Source organism: Tachysurus vachellii, chromosome 11 (genome assembly GCF_030014155.1).
Source record: "Tachysurus vachellii isolate PV-2020 chromosome 11, HZAU_Pvac_v1, whole genome shotgun sequence".
Lineage (NCBI taxonomy): Eukaryota > Metazoa > Chordata > Actinopteri > Siluriformes > Bagridae > Tachysurus > Tachysurus vachellii.
Genome location: NC_083470.1, coordinates 6733539 through 6757847, shown reverse-complemented (window position 1 = coordinate 6757847; position 24309 = coordinate 6733539). Strand labels below are relative to the sequence as shown.

The window sequence follows — 24309 nt, the reverse complement described above, 5'->3', positions numbered from 1 at the left end:
CTATGAACAAAAGAGGATACTATGATATATACAACTATTCCACTTTAACACTGCACAAAAAAAGAAAATCTATTGCGCAGAACATTGATGAACATAAAAATACAACCAGGCTGCGCATGCGCGCTAGTATTTTTTTTTCTCGCGACAAAGTTGCCGGGTGGCAACTCCTACTGTAGGAGGCATTTATTTGTATTTTAGAGCTTTCTGTTCATATAACCATGGGCAACCGCCTAAGATGTAAAATACCGATTGCTTGTACATGGTTGTACAGACTGACAGCTTCAGTAACTTAAAGCCCATGTCTAATTTGCCCTCATGATAATAAGAATAATAAGACATACTGCAAATCAATGAAAAATAATACTAACTCCACCTGCCACCCCTGAATATAAACTTACAAAAAATACTGAGCACGCATGAAAAAAATGCAATGAAAGCTTATTTTACAGTGGAGACTGGATTATATAATTGGTAAAAGAAGAAAGAATAGAGACTGAAATACATACAAATAGAGTAGGAGTAAGAGGAGGAGGATGAGGAGGAGGAGGAAGAGGAGGAGAGCTTTCTCTCTAAACCAGAAGCAAATACAATTTGTTATACTATCTGACCATTTCACTACCCATAGTGACTAAGACATTATGTTTCCGAAATGTGTACAATTTTGAAAAACATAGTTTTCAGAAATATAAGCAATATCCTATGCTTCTATTATTATTAGTTTTATTTATTTATTTATTTATTTATTTATTTATTTATTTATTTATTATCACGATTTGTTATTTTCTGGCAGGTATGACACAAAGGAGAAGGAGAAAATGTCATACTTCTAAACATCACACCACAGCGCACTCTGGTGGTCAAATGTCGCTAAATAACAACGCAAAGTTACAAACGTAATGATTCAACATACACTTTTGTTCTTCGAGGTACTATAACAAGTCAAAAAAAAATAAATAAATAGATAGATTAATTAATTAATTAATTAATTAATTAATTATTACAGACTACATAAATGAGTAGAGAAATTCAGAAACAAATAATAACAATAATGATAATAATAATAACAATAATAATAATAATAGTAATAGTAATAATAATAATAATAATAATAATAATAATAATAATAATAATAATAATAATAATAATTAGCCAATATAGATATAGACATTCAATGCAATGAAAGCAATACAGTGAAACCTATTTTACAGTGGAGATTGGATTACATAATTGGTAAAAGAAGAAATTATTTTTATTTTATACCTGGCACAACAACTGAATTTTATTTTTAATGAAGTTTATTTGACATAATTTGACAGATTTCACAATTCCCAGTTGTCTTTCTCACTCCGTCATGTGACGACATGCACAGGCCCCGCCCACTTGGCACGAGACTGATGGGAAACGTAGTTTTCAGGTAAGTTACTGAACTGCGTAATTTCTTCAGACACTTTCGGTTTGTGTTGAGTTTTGTACCGCTGACGCTTTTGCAATATGCATTTCCCGTCTTTAATATAAACTAATCTCGCTTGTGTGATGTCAGTTCAACGGGAATGTTGTGTGTGTATGACCTTAACTTTAGTTAAGTTTGACTTTCACGAGTTATTTTTGTTTGTTTGTTTGTTTGCATCATTAATGCATATAGTTTATACCCCATACTCAATGTATTCACTTTATGCACGTGTACTTTATATATGCACTGATTTGGACTTTGTTTTTGTCGTTAAAACCTTTTCTAGAGTCTGTTTGGAAAGTAAACATCAGAATCAGAATTAGAATCGTGTTTATTGGCCAAGTTTGTTGACACACACAAGGAATGTGGTTCCAGCTGTTAAACATGGAGTTCTGGCGCCATCGCTTGGATTAAATAGAATAAAACTGACTTTGTTTTTTTTCTGACAGAAGTTATAAGCATTACGAGTTTATATAGCAGCAGTTACATGACGTATTGTAAAGTATTGTGCAAAACACCAATCAACTGAAATATGAGGCAGCATGTGTAAAGAGCAAAAACAGTGTGCAAAACAGCATGTAAACAGTTTGATGGATGTATATTGGAAGAGTGTGTGTTGGTGAGGTCTGTGCAGTCCATACAGTTGATGTGCATATGTGTGTTGTGCTCAGTACAGTTCAGTTAAGTTATTGAGGAGACTGATGGCTTGTGGAAGTATGCATGCTTAAGTATATGCTTACGTATGCATGCTTAAAAATAAGTATACATGCTTTGGCTGGATTATAGCTATTTTAATGGAATTAATACTTTGCTATTTCTGCTTTCTTTCTCATGTGAATCAGTGTGTGTGTGTGTGTGTGTGTGTGTGTGTGTGTGTGTTGTGACTGCAGAATTGTATATTTACTCAGAGATTATTCATATTTACATTCTTGTCTTTTAAGTTTGCAGATTATAGTACACAATATACATACTGTAGTATATTAATATGAATTTAAAAAAAATATTATGCACACTTAATTTTTGAGTATGCATACTATGCATATTTATTTTTTTAAGTATGCATACTTATTTTGTAAGTATGCGTACTTAATTTTTGATTATGCATACTCAAAAATTAAGTATGCATAGTGTTTTTTTTATTTGTATACTTACTTTTTGAGTATGCATACTTATTTTTTAACTATGCATACTTAATTTTTGAGATGTAGCTCTGTGTTGTCTTTATATAGCGTTGTATTGCCTTTATGTAGCTCTAGGTTGTTTATGTAGCTCTTTATTGTCTTTATGTAGCTCTGTGTTGTCTTTATGTAAAACAAAGCCCTGTCTTTGTTTTATGTAGCACCATGATCCTGGAGAAACGTCTCATTTGGTTGAATGTATATGGTTGAAATGACAATAAAAGCTTCTTGACTTGACTTTTGCTGTTTTTATGTAGCTCTATGTTGTCTTTATGTAGCTCTGTGTTGTCTTTATGTAGCTGTGCTGTTTTTATGTAGCTCTGCATTGTCTTTATGCAGCGCTATGTTGTTTTTATGTAGCTCTGTGTTGTCTTAATGCAGCGCTGTGTTGTTTTTATGTAGCTTTGTGTTGTCTTTATGTAGCTCTGTTTTGTCTTAATGCAGCGCTGTGTTGCTTTTATGTAGCTCTGTGTTGTCTTTATGTAGCTCTGTGTTATCTTTATGCAGCGCTGTGTTGTTTTTATGTAGCTCTGTGTTTTTTCTTTATGTAGCTTTGTGTATTTACATAGCTCTATGTTGTCTTGTAGCTCTATGCTCTCTTTATCTTGTACTGTGTTGTTTTTATGTAGCTCTGTGTTGCCTCTGTGTTGTATATGTAGCCCTTTATTGTCTTTATGTAGCTCTGTGTTGTCTTTATGTAGCTCTATGTTGTTTATGTAGCTCTTTATTGTCTTTATGTAGCTCTGTGTTGTCTTTATGTAGCTCTGTGTTGTCTTTATGTAGCTGTGCTGTTTTTATGTAGCTCTGTGTTGTCTTTATGCAGTGCTGTGTTGTTTTTATGTAGCTCTGTGTTGTCTTTATGCAGTGCTGTGTTGTTTTTATGTAGCTCTGTGTTGTCTTTATGCAGCGCTGTTGTTTTTATGTAGCTCTGTGTTGTCTTTATGCAGTGCTGTGTTGTTTTTATGTAGCTCTGTGTTGTCTTTATGCAGCACTGTGTTGTTTCTATGTAGCTCTGTGTTGTCTTCAGAGATGGGGGACTCGAGTCATATGACTTGACTCGAGTCAGACTTAAGTCACAAATTTGAGACTTGAAACTTGCTTGACAAATATTAAAAAAGACTCGACTTGACTTTGACTTGACATTCATGACTTGAGACTTGACTCGGACTTGAGATAAATGACTCAGAGTTGGGGGACTCGACTTGACTCGAGTCAGACTTAAGTCGCAAATTTGAGATTTCCGACTTGCTTGGCAAATATTAAAAAAAGACTTGACTTAACTTTGACTTGACATTCATAACTTGAGACTTACTTGTGACTTGCACATGTGTGACTTACTCCCACCTCTGGTTGTCTTTATGTAGCTCTGTGTTGTCTTTATTTAGCTCTGTGTTGTCTTTATGCAGCACTGTGTTGTTTTTATTTAGCTCTGCGTTGTCTTTATGTAGCTCTGTGTTGTCTTTATGCAGAGCTGTGTTGTTTATGTAGCACTGTGTTGTTTATGTAGTTCTGTGTTGTCTTGTAGCACTATGTTGTCTTTATGCTGCTCTATGTAGACTTTTGTAGCTCTATGTTGTCTTTATGTAACCCTATGTTGTCTTTAAATATTTCTGTGTTGCCTTTATTTAGCTGTGTTGTCTTTATGTAGCTCTGTGTTATTTTATGTAGCTTCATGGTTCCAGGAGAAACATTGCTTTAATTCACAATAAAAACTTAATGACTTGACTTGAGAGAGATGATTCACAGTCATCCACAGCGAGAGGTGAAGATAGCTTTTATGTTTTCTGTGTGATTCAGTTTGTTCAATTTCTTATAACTACAAAAGTTTTTTTATGGAATGGTGCCAGAGAAAATCTGCAGATTTGATTATTTGGCTCAGTGAGTTTTTCCAATGTCAATGGTCCAGTAAGTAGAGCTTTATTTTTTATTCACAAGGCATATAAAATAAATGGGCACATATTTTATTCACGGGAGAACTGCTAAGTTTCATTAAAGATTGAAGAAATGCTAAAATAGCACCCATGTTCATTAACTCTGTTTCAGCATTTCCATCTTGGATTATCATGGAAGACTCTATTGACATCATACTTCAGGACAAAAAGTTACATCATGCTTATGATAAGCCGATATTCATGGCTGCCTCTGGAGCTATGCTTATGGCCTCTTACGGACTTTGGAGAGTTTTTGCTCTCCCTGGTTTTCGAAAAGTGCCAACAAGTCTAAAGGTAACATGTCAATCAAAAGTTTGGGGAAATTTGGATTCTACAGAATAGATTTGATGGCAGCTTTGAACACTTTAGACCATTTTTATCCAACTGTATTAAAGAACCTTCCACATAAACTGTTGTTTTTTTTCTAGTTCAAAATGAAAAACAACTTGTTAAGTCAGCAGTTTTAGAAATACATTCAATTCAGTACAAAAAAAAAAATCAAAGGTAATTCCTCAAATCATGTTTCAATCAAGGTTAAATTGAATCAGAAGAACAAATAAATACAGTCTCTACATCTGGTCTTGTTTCCATTTCTGTGATCAAGAGCTGATCAAGAGCTGTGATCTATAGCATGTGCATCATGCATATGATGATATTCATTTTGAACAAGAAAGCAAAAATTCATATATGCAACATGAAGGTAACCTACGTTAATTTAAGGCCGATGTTCCCTACACTGCATGCAAACATTTAGCTGGTACTATGTATAATAATGTAAAAGTATAAAAATAATGTATTTTTCATGCAAACATCCACCTAACCTTCCCCCATGACCTGAATGCGTACTTATGAAATTCTTTCTTGTCCACCCTCCTCAATGAACTCTTAGACACACCAGGCAGAGACATAAGTCCTGTCTCTACTGTGCAGGTGCCGTTCTTGCCCTCAAGCAGGGTGCAAACACACAACATTATGAAGCTTCTGCAAGGCAGAAGAGGCTGTCTGGCAGATCTGGGTTCTGGAGATGGAAGACTGGTGAGTGCTTAGAACAGAGGAACAGAGTACATCAAAGAGTAATAGTTAAATTTGCGATTTCAGCAACATGACAGTGAGAAGAAAAGAAATGTGCAGTATTTAATGTCTTCTAATAATATGTCAAAGAATAATAATTATATCACACATGAGTGGTATGGGGGTGCAGCAGATAGTGTTGTTCCAGCATCCTTGGTTGAGTCCTGAGTTCAGGTTACTGTCTGATTGGGGTTCTTCTGATGTTCTCTAGTTTCTTCCCACCCGCCGAAAAGATGCCAGTAGTTAGATTACCTGTGTTAAATTACCACTAGGTTTGAAAGAGTATATGAATGCTTGTGCGTGTGTCATGTATGTGTGTTGCCCTGGCTTCCTGTTTGTTTTAGACTTAGCCTCATGCCTAATGTTTAATGGACAATAATAATAATAATAATAATTGTAATTGTTGTTCTTTGGTGTTCTAATTGTATTTCTTTATGAAGCAGATTTTACGCATTTATTTAAGTACAGCTCAAAGTGAGAGCCAAAAAGGGTGTGTAAGATAAATAAGTTATAAATAGTTGAATTAATGCATATACAGGTGCATCTCAATAAATTAGGATGTTGTGGAAAAGTTCATTTATTTCAGTAATTGAGGCAGACACTTCCACACTTTTTCGTTCCACTCAACTTTCTGTTAACATGCTTGGATACAGCACTCTGTGAACAGCCAGCTTCTTTGGCAACGAATGTTTGTGGCTTACCCTCCTTCTGAAGGGTGTCACTGATTGCCTACTGGACAACTGTCGCATAAGCAGTCTTCCCCATGATTGTGTAGCCTAGTGAACCAAATTGAGAGACAATTTTGATGGCTTATTAAACCTTTGCAAGTGTTTTGAGTTGATTAGCTGATTGGCATGTCACCATATTCAATTTTTTTTAAATCGTGGGTGATTTGTTAAATGTGAGCCATCACAATTAAAAGAACCAAAGACTTAAACTATTTCAGTCAGTCTGTACTGAATTTATATAATACACGAGTTTTACTATTTGAGTTGAATTACTGAAATAAATGAACTTTTCCAAGACATTCTAATGTATTGAGTTGCACCTGTATATTGACCCTTGATGCAATCTTCAAAGGTTAAATGAATAAATAAATTCTGAAGACTTCCAATAGATTTTCCTAACAGCTTGTTTATTTATTCATCATAATACAGTTCGTGGATTTGTGGAAAATTAAAAATCAACTTTTCCATGATGTAAAAAATATGTCCAGTATGTTTAAAATCAGCCTTAGACCAGATTCTGATAACCTTAGTCTCATTCAGTGACTTTATTTTATTCTTTTTTTAGGTGTTTGCTGCCTCGTCATTGGGCTTCCAGTGTACCGGTTTTGAAATAAACTCCATTTTGATTGGCTATGCAAGAGCCAGAGCAAGGTGGATGGGACTTCCAAATTCTACAGCAAGATTTGTGAATGAGGATTTCTGGAAGGTATTTTACATTCTTCATATCTCTTTGTGTACGAGTCTCTTGAGTAAATGGTTACAGTCTATAAGTAAATGGATAGTGCCACAATATCTATCTTTTTGGCTCCAATTGGCTCGTAATTTGGAGAAAAAAAACTATGCAGTGAATTGCAGAATATCTGGTTTAAACTGAGTGAATTTACAGAGGTTTGTGGACACCTGACCATTATATTCATATGTGTTTGTGGAACATTCTCTACTAATCTTGGTTCCCCATTTGCTGTTATAAAAACTTCTACTCTTCTTCTCTAGATCTTAGTCTGCGGTTGTGGGGATTTGGCATTCAATAATTAAAAGAGCATTTGTCAGGTTTTTGGCCATAAATATCTGGTCAAGGGAACACTTAATAGTAGAGCAAACAAAGATAATGGAGAAGATCCTCATATGGGTGTAACAGTCAGGTGTCCACAAACCTTTGGCCATATATTATATCTCTAGTCTGTAAACTACAAATTGGAGGAATATGTATATGTTCATACCTTATGGTCATTCCTGCGGTGTATGCCTAATTGATTTGGTAATTTGATATTTCACAGACTGATTTGTCCCGATATAAGAATTTGACAGTCTTCTTGGCACCTGGAGTGGTATGTATATGCATATCAGATGCATCTTGTGTTTATAAAACATATGCCCAGAAGAAAGTAGGAGTGGGAGGAGTAAAGTCAAGCAACAGAAACAAATTTGCTGATTATTAAAATAACCCTAGTGAACAACATTTGGAGCATGAGTCACAGATGCTTACACATATTTCTGTTTGATGTTTTTGCCATATCGGGTTCTCCTCAGATGGAAGTACTAGGCAGGAAGTTAGAGCAGGAGTTGGATCATGATGCCAGGGTGATCGCCTGTCGTTTCCCATTCCCTCACTGGCATGCTTCAGCATCAGAGGGAGAAGGACTGGACCAGGCCTGGGCCTACGACATGGCTACAGTTCGCAGACTCCCATGAGCATGAGCTCCAACAAATCACTGCAAGCCTTTTTTTCACTACTGCCAAATGGATATTTTAAAACCCACAGCAATTATTCAATTTAAGTGAAATGTTATATTAACTTTAGTGACCATAACATATATTTTTAATCGAGTAAAAGTGAAAGTATTAGATTTTGCATAATAAAAAAAGTTGGAATGCTTTATTTTAAATACTGTATATACGGCACAATGAGAAAACCTGTCAGAAGTAGCTAAATTCTGGGAAATATTTCAAAAAGTATGAAAATTGCCGTTTCAACAAATTCATATTTTGTTTCCTGCCAGAATTGTACTTTGACATCTTTATTTAAGAAAACAGAAATAAATGTACGTAACAAATCTTTTACTTAGACTTTTTAGCCTTAAAGTGCATGTTGAATGTGGGGCTAAATAAAGAATAACAGCAGTCAGTCTGCCTCGAGATGTGAAAAAAAGTGTGATTTCCACACAATTTTATGAATATTTTGGATAGAGAATGAGCCATGGCCAGCCATAGTACACATAAACTTAAAAATCACTTTTTTTTTCAAGTGATCCACCTTAGCTTAATTTTAATGAAAACTTTCTAAATCTTTAATTAGAAAGTAATTCAGAGTAAATGTTCTTGATTAATTAAATCATTTTGATCATCACAGTGCAAATCAATATTCAGTGAAATCCCACTAATATTTAACTGTAACAAATGCAAACTAGTTTAATTAAGCTAGCCAACCATCTAACAAAATTAGCTAACATTAATGAAAACTGTTTGTATTTCACGAGTCTCAGAGGAATCATGTGTTAGCAATTAGCCTTTTCTGTTGGTGGTCACGTCTTAGCTAGTTAATGCCAAATAATCAAATTGAGAGGAAATTGGGTTTAAAACATCTTACAGAACAACATCTTGGTATATTGTGCTCACTCAATACAGCCCTACAGCATTATGAACCTCTTTGTACTAAAAAACAACACTAATGGACATCAATTGAATTCCTTTTCATGTGTTGTGGCTCACGTGCATGGCCCAGGGCAGAAGGCAGCTTTGCACTCAAAGACTTCATGGCAGACACAGTTCAGCATGTCTGCTATCTCATCTCTCCATGGGCCATCTGCTGCCTCCAACTCACCATGAACAATGGTTTATAATTATCATGCTTATTCTGATGAGGTTTAAGCTGACACAAGATCACTGTAGGTGCAGTGACACCGCTTCAAAAGGATTTAGAGACAGGATGCAGATGGAAGACCAGCTGTCATGAATCGCAGAGAATATTATACAGATGATGATGAAAAATAAGCAAACAAATTTAGCCAAAGGTCAGGCTTCAGCAAACCAGCATGAACAAAGTAATAAGCAAACACTAGCTTCAGAGCCAACAAGAAACAGGAACACACACCACAGGTCAGTTTTGCCACAGGTGCAAATGCTGAAGCAAGATCTTGCAAAGTAACAGTGAAGTTTATGAATGGTGTGTGATGATAGGATATGGGAGTGTTAGCCTATAATTTTATGGGTTGTGAACATGAATTGGTTACTTGTGATTCTTCTGATCATTGGATGTTGTTTGTACTTGGTTGAGAAGCATGGTTAGAATAATTCAACTGCATATGCAATTGTGAGTAGGCTAAAAATCTGCGCACAACAGAAATCACTCATTTCTACTCTTTCCAGAGAGTAGAAATATCACTCTGGGCAACCTCTGGGTTTGAGAATTGGATGGTCTGGTTGTTATGTGTAGAACGATTGGATCAGATTAGCATCCAAAATAGCTTCTGCTGGGTCCCAGCCATGTTTCTCAGGGCTTTAAAGCTCCTAGTCATTCAGGATTGAAGTTTGCCCCATGAGGGTCCAGGATGGTTCATTGATGTCTAGTGCTGATGGTGGTTGTGTTTCAGTTTCATCCAATGGACTAAGGACTGTGGGTTTGAGGAAAGGAATATAAAAAAATTAGTGGATATTCATGGATATAAGGTAGATTGGTATCCAGCGACTTGTGAAGATTTTTACCAAAATTTCATCTGAGGTGTTTCACCTGCTGTGAATAATGGATCTCAAGGGTTTATGGCTAAATGGTCAATGACCACTCATTGTGATACCTGGGTATCAGGTCTAAAGCAGGCTTTATGAGACCATGCGCATTGGGGAACTGGGAGTGGGAATCATTTGCCTAATGGAAATGTTGGATTGAGCAAAGAAGAAGCTGAGAAGATGCAAAATATTGAGCAAAGGAGAAAAAACATTAAACATAAGACGCAGTCTGAGTTTCTAATGAAGTGCTGACAGATGTTTGGGAAACAGAAAACTATGGAGATCCATTATACACTATGTAATGGAATGAGCCTTTTTAGGTAGTCCTACATCACATTAACCACAAGGTGATGCTCTGTTGCTTCAGTTTAGTTCAGAATTGAGCAGAGCATGATGGGAGGATGTAATTGTGAACCAGTGATATATCTGAGAAGAAATACACTCAAGTACAGAATTATTGTCACCCTTCAAGAAAATTATTTAAAACAGTTGACAAAAATAAACTTAAAAAATTAAGATAGTTTCATATTTCTGTCTCTGGAAGCCATTCAGGCCATCACAAGTCTAGACTACTGCAATGCAGCAATTTGTCTTGTTTTCAGTGTTCCCAAATTATCCTACATCGCACACGTTTTTGTATTCTCTCTGCTGGATCTTTGCTGATCTCTTGCCTAAAACCTAGCTGAATACACTTATCACACCCTGCTCTGCACCAGGCTCCCTTCAGGTCTCTAGCATGACTCAACTGCACCCACCATCCTTCAAGGTACCAAGAAGACACGAGTCAAGACAGGTGGTGAAATGAACTTTCACAGGCTGTCTGAACAACTGAGTCACTGCATGCCTTCAAACAAAAAACTGAACTCTACCTATTGCTCAGCGAATTATTATAGTTGCATGAAGATATGTTTTTGATAGAGAATACAAATCACTTCTCTCAGTTGCTATGGATAATGGTGTGTGCTACATAATGTCATTCATTCATTCATTCATTCATTCATTCATTCATTCATTTTCTACCGCTTATCCGAACTACCTCGGGTCACGGGGAGCCTGTGCCTATCTCAGGCGTCATCGGGCATCAAGGTATTATACACCCTGGACGGAGTGCCAACCCATCGCAGGGCACACACACTAATGTCATTTAAATGTATTTAATATGCTTATTTTTGTTTGTTTAGAATAATTCTGGTGAATAAGATATGTTTTTTTTTGTTTGTTTGTTTTCTTGCATTTGTTTATTTTAATGGGGAAAAAAGAAGTAACACCACACAACTCTGAAATGCTCTATACAAAGCGCATGCGCGATGATGTCTTTGGTTGTGACGTTAAATTGGTGTTTGCGTTGGGAGTCTAGACAGAGGGCGGAGTTTTCGGTATAAAACCGAGCGGCAATAACAGAGACGCACAAAATCTGAGTTGTAGATGAATCATGGAGAGCCCAAGGAGCGGTTCTAACCAAGTGCCGACTAATAACGACAGGATGTGTGAGCTTAACAAACCGATTGAGCAGCGGCGGAAGAAAGAAGAGCAGAGTGCCAACACTACGGAGTTCTCACGCGTCATCACGGATCCGGTCACTGGGAAGTGTTACTGTCGCGGAAAAGTACTTGGAAAGGTGCGCAATTGCATCGCAGAAAAGTCGCTCGCGTTATCTTTAGTGAAGTGTTAGTTTGTCTTTGCTTTGCATTGTGTTTATTCCTGCTCTGTGTGTGACAGGGAGGGTTTGCTAAATGCTACGAGCTGACTGATCTGTCAGCTGGAAAGGTCTTTGCGGCCAAAATCATCCCGCACGCGCGCGTCGCCAAACCGCACCAGCGCGAGAAGGTGAGCGAAGGCGCACGCCGTTATTTAGCTGTCAGTCACTTTTGCTTCATGTCATTCCTCTGTTCTAATTCACGGTGTTATGCTGCTTTGCAGATTAACAGGGAGATCGAGTTGCACAGAGGACTGAACCACAAACACATCGTTCATTTCTATCACCATTTTGAGGATAAAGATAACATCTACATCTTACTGGAGTATTGCAGCAGAAGAGTGAGTCATCCAGCCCGTCATCATGCATCCTTAAAAATGACACCACCTCTCCTTGGCACAGTTTAAATGAAAGAAAGAAAGAAAGAAAGAAAGAAAGAAAGAAGTATTTAAAAATAAAATTAATAATAATAATAAATCTGTGCCACTTTTTTGAGGGGCAACATTTTGAGAAATATTGGTTTCAGAATATTAGAATATTTTTTGAATAAAAGCAGTGGTTCAGCATGTGAATGTCCTACAAATTTGTCTTTCTGTGAATTCTGTGTTTGTTCAGTCATTGGCACACATCCTGAAGGCACGCAAAGTGCTAACCGAGCCAGAGGTGAGGTATTACCTCAAGCAGACGGTGTCTGCTCTGAAATACCTGCACGATCAAGAGATCCTACACCGTGACCTCAAACTTGGTATGAAGCTCAAAACGAAGCTTAAAATTAATAATAATAATAATAATAATAATAATAATAATAATGATACAGGCTTTTTGCTGCAACCTTTGTAGCTAACGTTCCAAAACCGGTGGTCAATTTTGTTCATTTACTCTTTAGGGAACTTATTTGTGAGTGACTCCATGGAGCTGAAGGTTGGAGATTTTGGACTGGCTGCCAAATTGGAGCCAGTGAGCAACAGGCGTAAGACGATCTGTGGCACACCAAATTACCTTTCTCCAGAAGTGTTGAATAAACAGGGCCATGGCTGGGAGTCAGATGTCTGGGCCCTGGGCTGTGTTATGTAAGTCCTCTATTGCTTTTACTCCACAACAAACCAATAAACAATGGAAGCACTGTTCTGCAGGGCAGATGAAATTCAATTCTGATCATTACATAAATGTCTTTGACCAATAAAGCCAAATGACCAAATAAAATCATATGGTAATTGAAGAAACTGATGGTAAAAGGATAATTTAAATATTTAAAATACTGATATTCACCCTTTTCCCTGCAGGTACACTCTGCTCCAGGGCAAACCTCCATTTGAGACCAATAACCTAAAGGAGACGTATCGCTGTATTAAAGAGGCTCGTTACTCCTTGCCTTCCTCCCTGTCACTCCCAGCCAGGCAGCTTATTGCCAGCATGCTCTCCCGTGACCCAGCGGATCGCCCGAAGCTCGATGAAATTGCACAGCATGAATTTCTCTCACAGGTCAGTTTTTTATTTTGTGAAGTTTGTGTCCACAACGTTAGATGATTTTAACATTCAGATCTTAACTGGCGATTGCTGTCCCCACAGGGCTTTATGCCAGAGACTCTGCCTTCCAGCTGTTGTTTCTCTGCTCCAGACTTCCACATCTCCAGCCCTGCCAAGAGCTTTTTTAGGAAAGCCGCTGCTGCCCTGTTTGGTGGCAAAAGAGACAAAGCCAAATACTATGAAAATCTCAGTAAGTAGTAGACTAAGTATATACAAATCTACCATAACATCATAGCTCTTTAATTAAGACAGTCCTCCCAATTATAGATAAGACAGCCAAAGAAGAAGACGACATCTACAAACTCTGCCATGACCTCAAGACAGCCTCTATTAATAAGCAACCTGCAACGCCAACTGCAGAGGTGAGCTGGGGTTATCTCACTCTTCATTGAGAACACTCAGGAGCTGAGGAGAACAGGGCGAACGACAATGACTTGCAGTCCTCACATTCCCCCTTCCTCTTCCGTTTGCCTTTTTAGGAAAGAGGGACTCCGTCACTACCGGCTGGAAAGCCTGTTTCCCAGGCAACAGTCACACAGCCTGAAGCCCGAGACACAATCCTCATGATCGTCAGAGGCAGCCTCGGGAGCTACAGCAGCAGCAGTGAATGTAAGTGGGTGTGTGTGTGTGTGTGTATATATGTATTTCTTCCATCAATCAGACAACTGTCAGATTTTTTTGTCTCACAGCACTTCATAAGCAAATCTGATGCTGAGCATTCCCTTTTGATCTGCAGGCCTGGAGGACAGTACAACATGCTCTGTGGCAGAAGCCATTGCCAGTGTTTTACGAGGCTGCCTCGAACACATGCCCACAGGTACTTCATACAAACACGCTGTATTCACAAATTCATAAAATCCATTCAAGGTGGAAGGCACTTTAGGTTCACGTGTAAATGACAATCCATTCTTCATCCACAGCTGAGAAATTACCCAAGGCTAGCGGATGCAGCAGCATGCAGTGGGTAACAAAGTGGGTGGATTATTCCAACAAATACGGCTTTGGTTATCAGCTAGCCAACAACACTGTGGGCGTCCTCTTCAACAGCGGAACACACATGAGTCTCCTAGCTGACAAAACGTAGGTGTTAGGGCTTGCTTAATTGCCAACTCAAATCATTTGATTTAATGAGCACAGTTGTCAAGTGCTGAACGTCATTATGATTCTCACACGAGTTATGTCAATTACACAACACATATGTTTTGAGGGATTTTGGTGGTAGACTCAGTTGTTAGTTGCTGTTAGATAAATGTAGTATAAGTACAAATGGCTTGAATGAATTCACACATTGTGAAAACAGGAAAGATGAGACTTGGGATAAAGATGAAAATTTAGTTAGTTAATTGGTTAATTAGATAGTTAATTGGTTAGGCAGGTATTTGGATTGGTAGGTAGGTAGTCATTAAGATAAGATAGGTCATTGTTAAGTAGTTCTTGAGCACATGGGTCCTTTTTAGGTATGTAGACAACTCAAAATACTGTAGATAGTTTTGTTAACAGATACATGCTTGCATAGGTAAGTATGCAGGTATTAATAGTTACGTTTGTTATGTAGTAGCTTAGAACATAGGTGATTAATAAGCTAGGTTCTTATGTAGCTAGATACATAGGTAGGTTGGTAGTTGGTAGCAAGTTGTGTGCTCATAGCAGGAACATACTCAAATATATAGGTAGTAAATAGGTAATTAATTATGTGGATGGGTAGTTTGGAAAGTTGTGGTGTGATAGCAACAGGCAATGTAAAATTAAATACATGAGGAACATGAGTACTCCCAAAAGGGGAAAAGTGACCATCATCACCTAGTAGTGCAAAATAGCTCTTTATTAGATAGTTGTAAAAACTACAGTGCAGTGTTGTAAGAAATTGATATCTTACTGCTACTAACAAAGATCCTTTTAAGATCACTAAATAACCTAGCATTTTCACTCAAACGATGTGAGGTGTTTACAAGCCTGTTTAATGTTCCCTTTCTGTGTTTATCTTTCTGGACAGGACTGTATTGCAGCATGCTGAGATGGGTCAATGTGCTGTCATGTACACAACTGATGTTCCTGAGAACTGTGTGGGCCAGGTCACTATCCTCAAGTACTTTGCTCACTACATGGAAGAAAACCTGATGGATGTGAGTGGGAAATTAACCTACATTTACACTTAAAAAAATGCTTGGTCATGTACATTTTTTTAAAAAATATTTCATGGCTTTAGTCTGAAGCAGCATCATTTGTTTCTTGTTAGTCTTCATTTATAACATTAATATGAGTAGTTTGAGAAGCTGTAAGGTTGCTGTGCTGTGTTAAAACTAAACATGATTTTCTAGTTGTATCAAAGTTAATATTTCCTCATGTCATTAGGGAGGTGATATGGTGATTGACACTGATGCTGAAAAGCCCAGACTCTATCTGCTGCAATGGCTGAAGTCAGACCGGGCTCTTATGATGCTCTTCAATGACGGCACATTCCAGGTAATCAAAGAAGCTTTTACAGCCTATTCTTCCTTCATACACTGGTATCCAGGAAGCAACTCGTTTCTGTATGTTTTTTGAATGCAGTAATCGCATTTATAATAGCGGTAATAGCGGTAATCACAACCTGTTCTTAGAAGCCTATTCATTGAATCACGCTTCCTGACGAGTCCTTCAGTTTTTTTTTTAATTTCACCAACCATTTCTCTCTTCAGTATTTCACCTTCATTCAGCATGCAGTTCTACACGTAAAATAACATCCTAGTCTCTCGCTGTGTATTTCCTTTTACAAATACTGTGCACATTTCTTGCTCTAAATAGTTGATCCGGTGAGCTTATTTTAAGATCAAGAAGAAGCCTACGCACACAGTGGTATCACAGTGACTCACCACTGGCATAACAATGCTCCACATCCTGTTACATTTCTAGGATGACAAACAGCCTCTGTCTCTCCAAACAGGTAAACTTCTACCACGACCACACCAAACTTATCCTGTGCACCCAGCAGGATGATTACCTCTTGACGTACATCAACGAGGAGCGAACATCCGCCACTTTTAAACTGAGTGCTCTCCTGAGGGAAGGCTGCACCTCAGAGCTGCGCAGTCGTATGGATTACGCACTCAACATGCTTCAGCAGAGATGCAAAAAAGCGCCATGAGACTCCGCGTGTCTCACTCCGTGCATGTGCGTGCATGCGTGTGTGTGCGTGCGTATGTGCAAGCACGAAAAATCTGTGAACTGAACATTGGCTAAAGCACAGAGGCAAACTGGAACTGTTAATTAGTGTGGAAGTGGTAATTAATGCTGAAAGACTGTTAGTGAAAGTTTGATTGAATAGAAGTAGGTGCTGTGAAAAGAAGATAGTGGATGTTATAAGGGAAGGAGAAATGAATGTAGCATTATGTTTTAAGAAAATGAGGAAAACTGAGACTGGGCTGGAACCAGGGAAAAGAGGACAATGGAAACTTTTAGATAGATTTAGAGAAACTCAGAGATGAAAGCTGGATTTAAAGCAAAAAAAAAATGTCTGTTGATGAGACAATTTTTTTTCTTTTTTTGCATGTCAGTGTGTGTATGTGTGAGACCAATTCATTTGTTAGATATTAGCAAATATTTATTATGTAAATATTTATTTTATTTATTTTTATTAAAATGATAAAAACTGCTCTAAATAAAATTGTCCTGTTTTTTATATCAATTGTTGCAGTGTAATTAAATGTTTCTTGTATTTCGCTGGTGTGTGTGTGTATGTATGTATGTGTATATATATATATATATATATATATATATATATATATATATATATATATATATATATAAATAAAATGTAACAGAAGCGACAACAGCATTATTACAAGCCGACGTTGATCTCTTTTTCTTTTTTAAAACTAAACACAGGAGCATTATTGACTGAATTGCAAAATAAGCTAAAGGACAAATTCATGGTGTTCAAAAGTCATGTTTGAACTGTATCATGGTCAAAAGCCTGTTAGCAACCAACATTATAACCATGACAACACCATGAAGTGTATTCATAAACACCATGATGAATAACTGAATAATTAATTAATAAATGTGACTCATTTTTAAATGAGGTGCCTATCAAAATACAGTTATGTTAAGTAACAGTCATTGAGTTGATCACCTTTCATGGAAGTGATGTATTAAAAATAAGTAAATACAGTACTTTCTCATCTTGTGTTCAGGAAAAGGTTCATACAATCAGTGATAATATATGATACTGGGTCAAGATTTACATATTATTATAACAATAATTATTAATTTCATTAATGCTGAGGAAACAAAGCCAAGAAGCCATGACAAAGGCATAAACTTTTACATTATTGGGGCAGTAAAATAAGTAGAAGTTTCACCTTATTTCACAATGTTGGCTGAGATATTCTGCAGCAAACAGCCAGACAAATCTATCACTCATTTCATGAGATAAGGTGTACAGAATCTCCTGAATATTCTCCAATTGCTAATGAGTAAGGTAATTGTCATGGTTGATTCAAAATCCGTATTCCTTTACGTTTCAATTAGGCTGCTCTCTACCATCAGCACAGACTTATATACACAAATAAATATGTTGATACTTCCCTTTGCCAACTTGCCAAGTGTTCTATCTGATTTGGTTTCCGTACGTAGTGTGCTTACGTATCAGAGACTTTCCACTCTCTGTCTTGCTGAGGCTTCAGACGGAAGAGCATGTCAGATGGTCTACAGGCCCACACACCATCAGTATGGATTGTTCAGTGAGATTCAGTGACCTCGGAAAAAGTCTTCTTAACTCTCTTGAAGCTTGCCAACAGTTGTGTGTGGGTGTGTGTGTGTGCTTTAGCTGGAGCTACAAAAAAGGTAGCAGCATTTGCCAATGTACTGTATAAAACTGTGTGGGCTTCAGTTCCACACGAACCGTCACACATAGAAGATGTCATCCAGTTTTCTCTAGATTTGCGTATACAGGAAAATATATGAGGTAATGGGGGTGTGGTGTTACTTGTAAATGTTCATTCATCCACAGTAACTGCTTTAGTGGTAGATATAGAGACTATATCAGGACAACAGGACAAGGTGTAAGGTAGAAATACACTCAAGACATGACACTAAGCGATCATAGAGCATCAAATACTCATTCACACCTAGGGGAAATTTAGAGTAGCCTTTGATACTACTGGCACATTATTAAAAAGGAAGAGGAAACTGGAATATCTGAAAAACACTGCAATTTCATTCAGAGTTACAGAATAAGCCTTGAACACTGGTGTTGTGTAGCAACTCCACCATCCATTCATTCTATATACTGGTCATGGAGAACCTGGAGCATATCCCAGGAGTCTCCAGGCACAAAGCATGGTACACCCTGTACAGGATGTTAGTCTATTGCAGGGCACAACTGCACACGCACTCACACACTACAGACAATTTAAGCCAGTCAGCTTACAGTGCATGTCTTTGAACTGGGGAGGAAAACAAAGAACCCAGAGGAAACACAGAGGCACGAGAAGAACATGTAAACTCCTCACATACAAGGCAGAGGTGGGAATCAAACCCCCAACTGTGGAGGTGTAAGGCAAATGTGCCAACCACTGAAGTCGCTATGGCTCAAATAATGGTTTATATGGTTAAAAACAAAATTATGTTCATACCGAAACCTTTCCAAACAATAGTTCATTTAAATTTGAAGAACCACATGAAGCTGGACTGACATGGAAGTATTCAGAAGGATGACAAAGTCTTTGTTCTGGTTTTGTTCTAAGAGAGAGCATGCATGTCTGTTTTTTTTAATTGAGCAAGCTCCAACTGACTCTATTGGCTATGAATAACTGTTTGATAGCTCTGAAAATGCTCCCCCCCCACACACATACACACACAACGCCTCTTCGATAAGGTAGCAAACTGAATTGACGTCAGCCGAAGTGGTTTCCTAAGCGACTCAGCAAGCAAACCTCCTTCACAGTTCTTTATGCACACAGAGCAAAATCGTCATAATCATTACGCTTTTCAGTTAATCGGTTATTCAGGGAAATGCTTTAGTGGCCCACAAGCAACAAGAGACCATGTGACTGTGTTATTTTTTAAAATTAGTTACAGAAATGTACTTTCCCAGTACCAAATATGGCAACCTCTCCTCTCCACTCCTGAAAGACTGGATTGGTATTGGATCAGATTAGACATTTTGTGATGTGCTTTGGACGTGCATGATGTGACACACAAGACTGTAGAAGAGTGAGATGGTTACTAAAAAGATCCCAGCATCCAATCTGCCATTTGGTACAGTCATCGTTCGCTTAACTATTTTTTAATAAAATAAAATAAAGGAAATATATTATTACTACAAGCACATATAATGGGCAGACCTTTGTCATTTCCTGAACAACAGTATACACTATTATAAAAGAGGAGTTTAAGATTGTACTCTATGTTTGTCAGGCTCTCTCTGAGATCTGACAGATTTCCACAAGTGCAAAATCACAGAGTACAAAATCACAGAGTACAACACGCTACAAAAAATTTCCTTCAGAAAGTACTGCTTAAAAATGACAATTTAATTCACATTGGAACATTCCTGCTACTAAACTGACTTATTTTCTATACTTCCAGAATAAAAAATAATGTATTGGTATATAATTTATTCTCCAAAACCACAACATTGTAATTGTACACCCAACAGTTTTATATTGATCATAAGGTCTGATAATGTAACGTATACCACAGCATCACTGAATCCTCCATTCTGAGTGGTTTAAAGATTATGACTAATTTTCTATAAAAAGTGTTCTGATGGTACTTCCAGTAGCAAGGCAAATCACAGCTTTATATTAATTAGCTCATTCTGTTTCTGTAGTAACAGCTAAATCATAGCAACTTGTATGGTGGACACGCTGCATTATTTAAGACTAATATTAACAGATTAACATGTTGCTCTTTAAGAAAGAAAAACGTGTTTCAATTTTAAAGAAAAGTCTCCCTATTCACCTTTGTTTCTTTAAATGTCCTCCCAGGAAAGTCTTCAGGACAGACTGCAGTACAGTCTACGGTTTATCAGTAATATGAAAAGCTGCATGTTTCCTTTAAAAAAAAAAGAAAAGAAAGAAAAACTGAGAAGATGATGAGAGAATGACTTTATATCTGCAATAAGTGATAACAGGAATTTGATAACTTGTTTTGTGGATGTTGTTCCATAACATTGGATATAAGTTATAAACCAATACAGGACTGTATTTCCATTTAACCAATAAAAAATGCTATCATTGCGAAATTGCTTTGTTAATACCTAGCCATTAAATATGATTAATTCATATTGAATTGTCTTATATCTCCTATTACAAACTGGACATGTTATTGTTGACCAAAACTACAAAAATACAATTAGAAACACTCTCTCGCTCACTCACTCATTTTCTACCACTTATCCGAACTACCTCGGGTCACGGGGAGCCTGTGCCTATCTCAGGCGTCATCGGGCATCAAGGCAGGATACACCCTGGACGGTGTGCCAACCCATCGCAGGGTGCACACACACACTCATACACTCACATAATCACACACTATAGACAATTTTCCAGAGATGCCAATCAACCTACTATGCATGTCTTTGGACCGGGGGAGGAAACCTCCGAGGCACAGGGAGAACATGCAAACTCCACACACACAAGGCAGAGGCGGGAATCAAACCCCCAACCCTGGAGGTGTGAGGCGAACGTGCTAACCACTAAGCCACCGTGCGCCCCAATTAGAAACATTTGACATTAAAATGTGAAGATAAAGTCAATGCATGAAACAGCTTTTCATTTAAACCTACAGTAGCCAGACATAAAAAGATGGTCATGCATAAAACCTATATTATATTTGGTACAATTAGTGTAAATAATCATTCTTTTTTAAAGTAAACTTTATTCTGTTTAAAGTTTAAGCTTCTGTTGTTTTAGCAAATGTTGTTATACAGTGCAATCAGAAAGTATTCAGACCTCCTTCATGTTCTTCTATTTTGTTATCTTGCAGCCTAAAACTGCAACCATTCAAATTCATTTTTTTTTCTCATTAATCTACACTCAGTACCCCATAATGACATAAAAATGTGAGGCACCTGAGCTAAATATAAAGTGTCGTTGCAAAGGGACTGAATACTTATGTATTTTTATCTTTTTTTTTTCAGTTTTTCCTTTTCCATACATTTGCAAACATTTCTAGAATTCTGTATTCACTTTGTTATTATGGGGAAATGAGTCTAGATTAATGAGGGAAAAAAATGAACGATTGAAGTATCTGGCTGCAACATAACAACATTGAAAATAGTGAAGGGAGTTCTGAATACTTATTGTATAAATCATGAAAAGGCACAGCATCAGAGGTACATTATCTGGCTAAAATATTATGGGCATGTGATGATGTGGTTATGAGCCTGTTTGTGGTTGTTTCCCAAGCTGTTTCAACAAAGCTGGAAACAAAAATTTTATAGAATGTCTTTGTATGCTGCAGTGTAACAATCTCCAGGAGCAAGGACCATGAAAACATGTTTTGCTAAGGTTGGATTGGAAGAACTCAAATGGCCAGCACAGAGCTGAACACCGTTGGGATGACCTACAATGTTGACTACACCCCAGGGTTGATCTCACCTATGAGCTTGTGGCTGAATGGTCTTGTAGCTCTATGCAGAAAGCCTTCCCAGAAGAGTGGACATTATAAGATGTTTTAAAAAAAGCACATATGAGTCATGTGTCCACAAACCTTTTGGCCACGCAGAATATGACAAAGATATCATTTTAGATATAGAACAAGCCATTAAAGTGGTCTGAGAAACGGTGTGGATCAGGCATATGTTGGACATATTCAGTCAACGATGGTGAAAGGCACTGAGAGAAGCAAGGGTTAGTCAGTGTTTACAGCATGAAGGTGTTGGCACATATCCAATTGGATATCCCTTGTTTTGCCAGTTGGATAGAACAACAATAGTGTGAAAAGGAAGTCTGGTTACAGTAATGCTTGGCATCAGAAAGTGACCATTTCAACTCTGTGGGTGTGTTTTTTCCTGTTGTTTTGATAATAATCATATGCTACCGTTAGGAAAAATATTGAACCCATACTGAAATCTAAAAGTATACTTTCAAGTATATTTTTACAAATAAACTCCCAGAGTGACAATTTGTCCTAATGCTGAAAGGCGAGAGGAAATAAAGCTCAGAGAGTGAGAAAAAGGAAGTATGCTCTCATGTGAAGCCTCATGTGAGGGTAATTCTACTTCTTATAAACTAAAGACTGATCACGTGTCTCTATCCTAATGTTCATCATGCCTCTTTTGAGCAGTATGGCTGGTGTGTTGTCTCACGCTTGTGGGCATGTGAGTGATTCATGCCCGGGGGCATGCTTGTTAGCAGATCTGCTGCTATTGGCTATTTATGGTGTGAAGAGATACCAGATCTGCTTATAAGCCAAAGGAGGATGTGTCAGATCAGATCAGGTCAAACATAGCTCCTTCACTCTTCATCTCCCTTCGACTCACTCACTTTGAACGTTGCCTCATTTCACTCTGTAAACATGGATGGAGTAATATTTCATCTAATCTTGGGTGATTTAGCAGCAGAGATGCAACAGACTTTATCTAGAGTGTCCAACATGTGAATTTCCTCTGTGTTCCTGTAAGCATTGTACCCAGGTGGTGAGGATAAGTCACACCAAATAATGAGCTTCAGGCAAGTGTTCACTTTGTACAACACAGAGTCATTTGCATTGGTGAGATTCCCAATGAGCTAATATCATTACATAGGGTTGCCAGGTTTCTGCAAAATTGTCATCCCAACCAAAAAAAAAAAAAAAAAAATCTGTAACTAGCCCAAAATATTCAGACACTGGAAAAAAACAGGGACATTGTTCTTATTTTTCCCAGCCTTTGAATGGTAAACAAAATCACATTGGTATTGTGATACACATTCTGTTTCAAACAGTTCTTTATCACACAGATACATTGTCTGCACTACATGTTTTGATCTTTGTTTGCAGAACAATATTGCATTTAAATGGAGGATGTGGAGTATTTTTAAACTTGTTCAATTTGGCATAAAAGTCATGACACTGGCAACTCTGATACTTACACTTCTGTCTGTTGCACACAGCAAGTTGTCTGACTGAGCAAGCAAGTTCCACAATGTCCTGAGGATATTTATACCATAATGTCATGAGGATCTGACACACCTTAAGACACTGATAATACTGGGAATATGATGTTATATTTTGAGAAAGTTCATGGTGAAACCCATTAGTGCAGATCTCCTGAAGCAGCATGTCCATGAAGAGAAGACACTCCTCTTGGGTGCCATGGCATGTTAGGGGTCAAGCATGAAGCTCCTCTATACTCCATGGTGATGATTTCCACCAGTCTCTGATCCTGGTGGAAATCAGATGGCCAGCATTCAGTTAAAATCGTGTTGACACTTATTGGCCAAAACATTGAACACTTTGCAGGTTCACTTTCTAGGTAATAGGATATTAGTTCATTCCAGTGTCATCCTGCTATCAAGACAAGCAAAAAAAATATTATATATTCGATTTAATTTCATTTAAGACACTGCCTTGATACTTGCATGAAAGCTTAGGAAAAAAATGACAATGTATTTATTATATGTTGCCACTAGATGTATTTTTCATTGTTCACACATTATATTAATCTTTTTTTTAAACATGACCATTTTTATGCAGAGATATAAAATGTTTTTCACATTTCTAAGCACGTTCAGTAAATGCACACAAAACAAAAGTGTCTGATTACTTATTTCTCCTTACTCTATGCTCCAGTATGTGAAGGAACACAATGTACCGTTAAGTGCGTCTGTGTACATTTTGTAGGTGTACAAAGCAGTGGCCAATGTGTAAAGGCACAGTGTTGATGTACCTAATAAATGATCAAATACAGTTCATTCTGGACTGATAATGTTACATGATTGTGAAGATGTCAGAGTTTTAAGAAAAGAGACATATAAACGTGATCCCCATTTAGATGCTGAAGATAGCTTTTTTTTATATATTAAAGCCCAGGGCACAA

At 37.4% G+C, this 24309-nt stretch overlaps 2 protein-coding genes across 5 annotated transcripts; both read left to right on the top strand.

The window, feature by feature from the left end:
• Window positions 1-1378: 1378 nt before the first annotated feature.
• Window positions 1379-8419, top strand: si:dkey-190g11.3 (uncharacterized protein LOC567059 homolog). 4 transcript variants are annotated; one of them, XM_060881239.1, is made up of 7 exons: window positions 2641-4390; window positions 4476-4533; window positions 4672-4853; window positions 5490-5594; window positions 6924-7064; window positions 7636-7686; window positions 7889-8419. In XM_060881239.1, exons 1-7 carry the CDS (start codon window positions 4364-4366, stop codon window positions 8048-8050), a joined length of 726 nt encoding a protein of 241 aa, XP_060737222.1. In that variant the 5' UTR covers window positions 2641-4363; the 3' UTR covers window positions 8051-8419. The 4 variants fall into 4 exon arrangements, with proteins under 4 accessions (XP_060737223.1, XP_060737226.1, XP_060737222.1 ...); XM_060881240.1 differs by lacking the exons at window positions 2641-4390; window positions 4476-4533 and adding an exon at window positions 1379-1414; XM_060881243.1 differs by lacking the exons at window positions 2641-4390; window positions 4476-4533 and adding an exon at window positions 1442-1453.
• Window positions 8420-11409: 2990 nt separating this feature from the next.
• Window positions 11410-16967, top strand: plk2b (polo-like kinase 2b (Drosophila)). Its single transcript, XM_060881238.1, has 14 exons — window positions 11410-11699; window positions 11801-11908; window positions 12002-12118; window positions 12393-12522; window positions 12664-12847; window positions 13061-13259; window positions 13347-13494; window positions 13572-13666; window positions 13784-13913; window positions 14041-14121; window positions 14225-14384; window positions 15298-15427; window positions 15657-15767; window positions 16228-16967. The coding sequence occupies exons 1-14, from the start codon at window positions 11514-11516 to the stop codon at window positions 16426-16428; spliced, it is 1980 nt and encodes a 659-aa protein (XP_060737221.1). The 5' UTR covers window positions 11410-11513; the 3' UTR covers window positions 16429-16967.
• Window positions 16968-24309: the final 7342 nt, after the last annotated feature.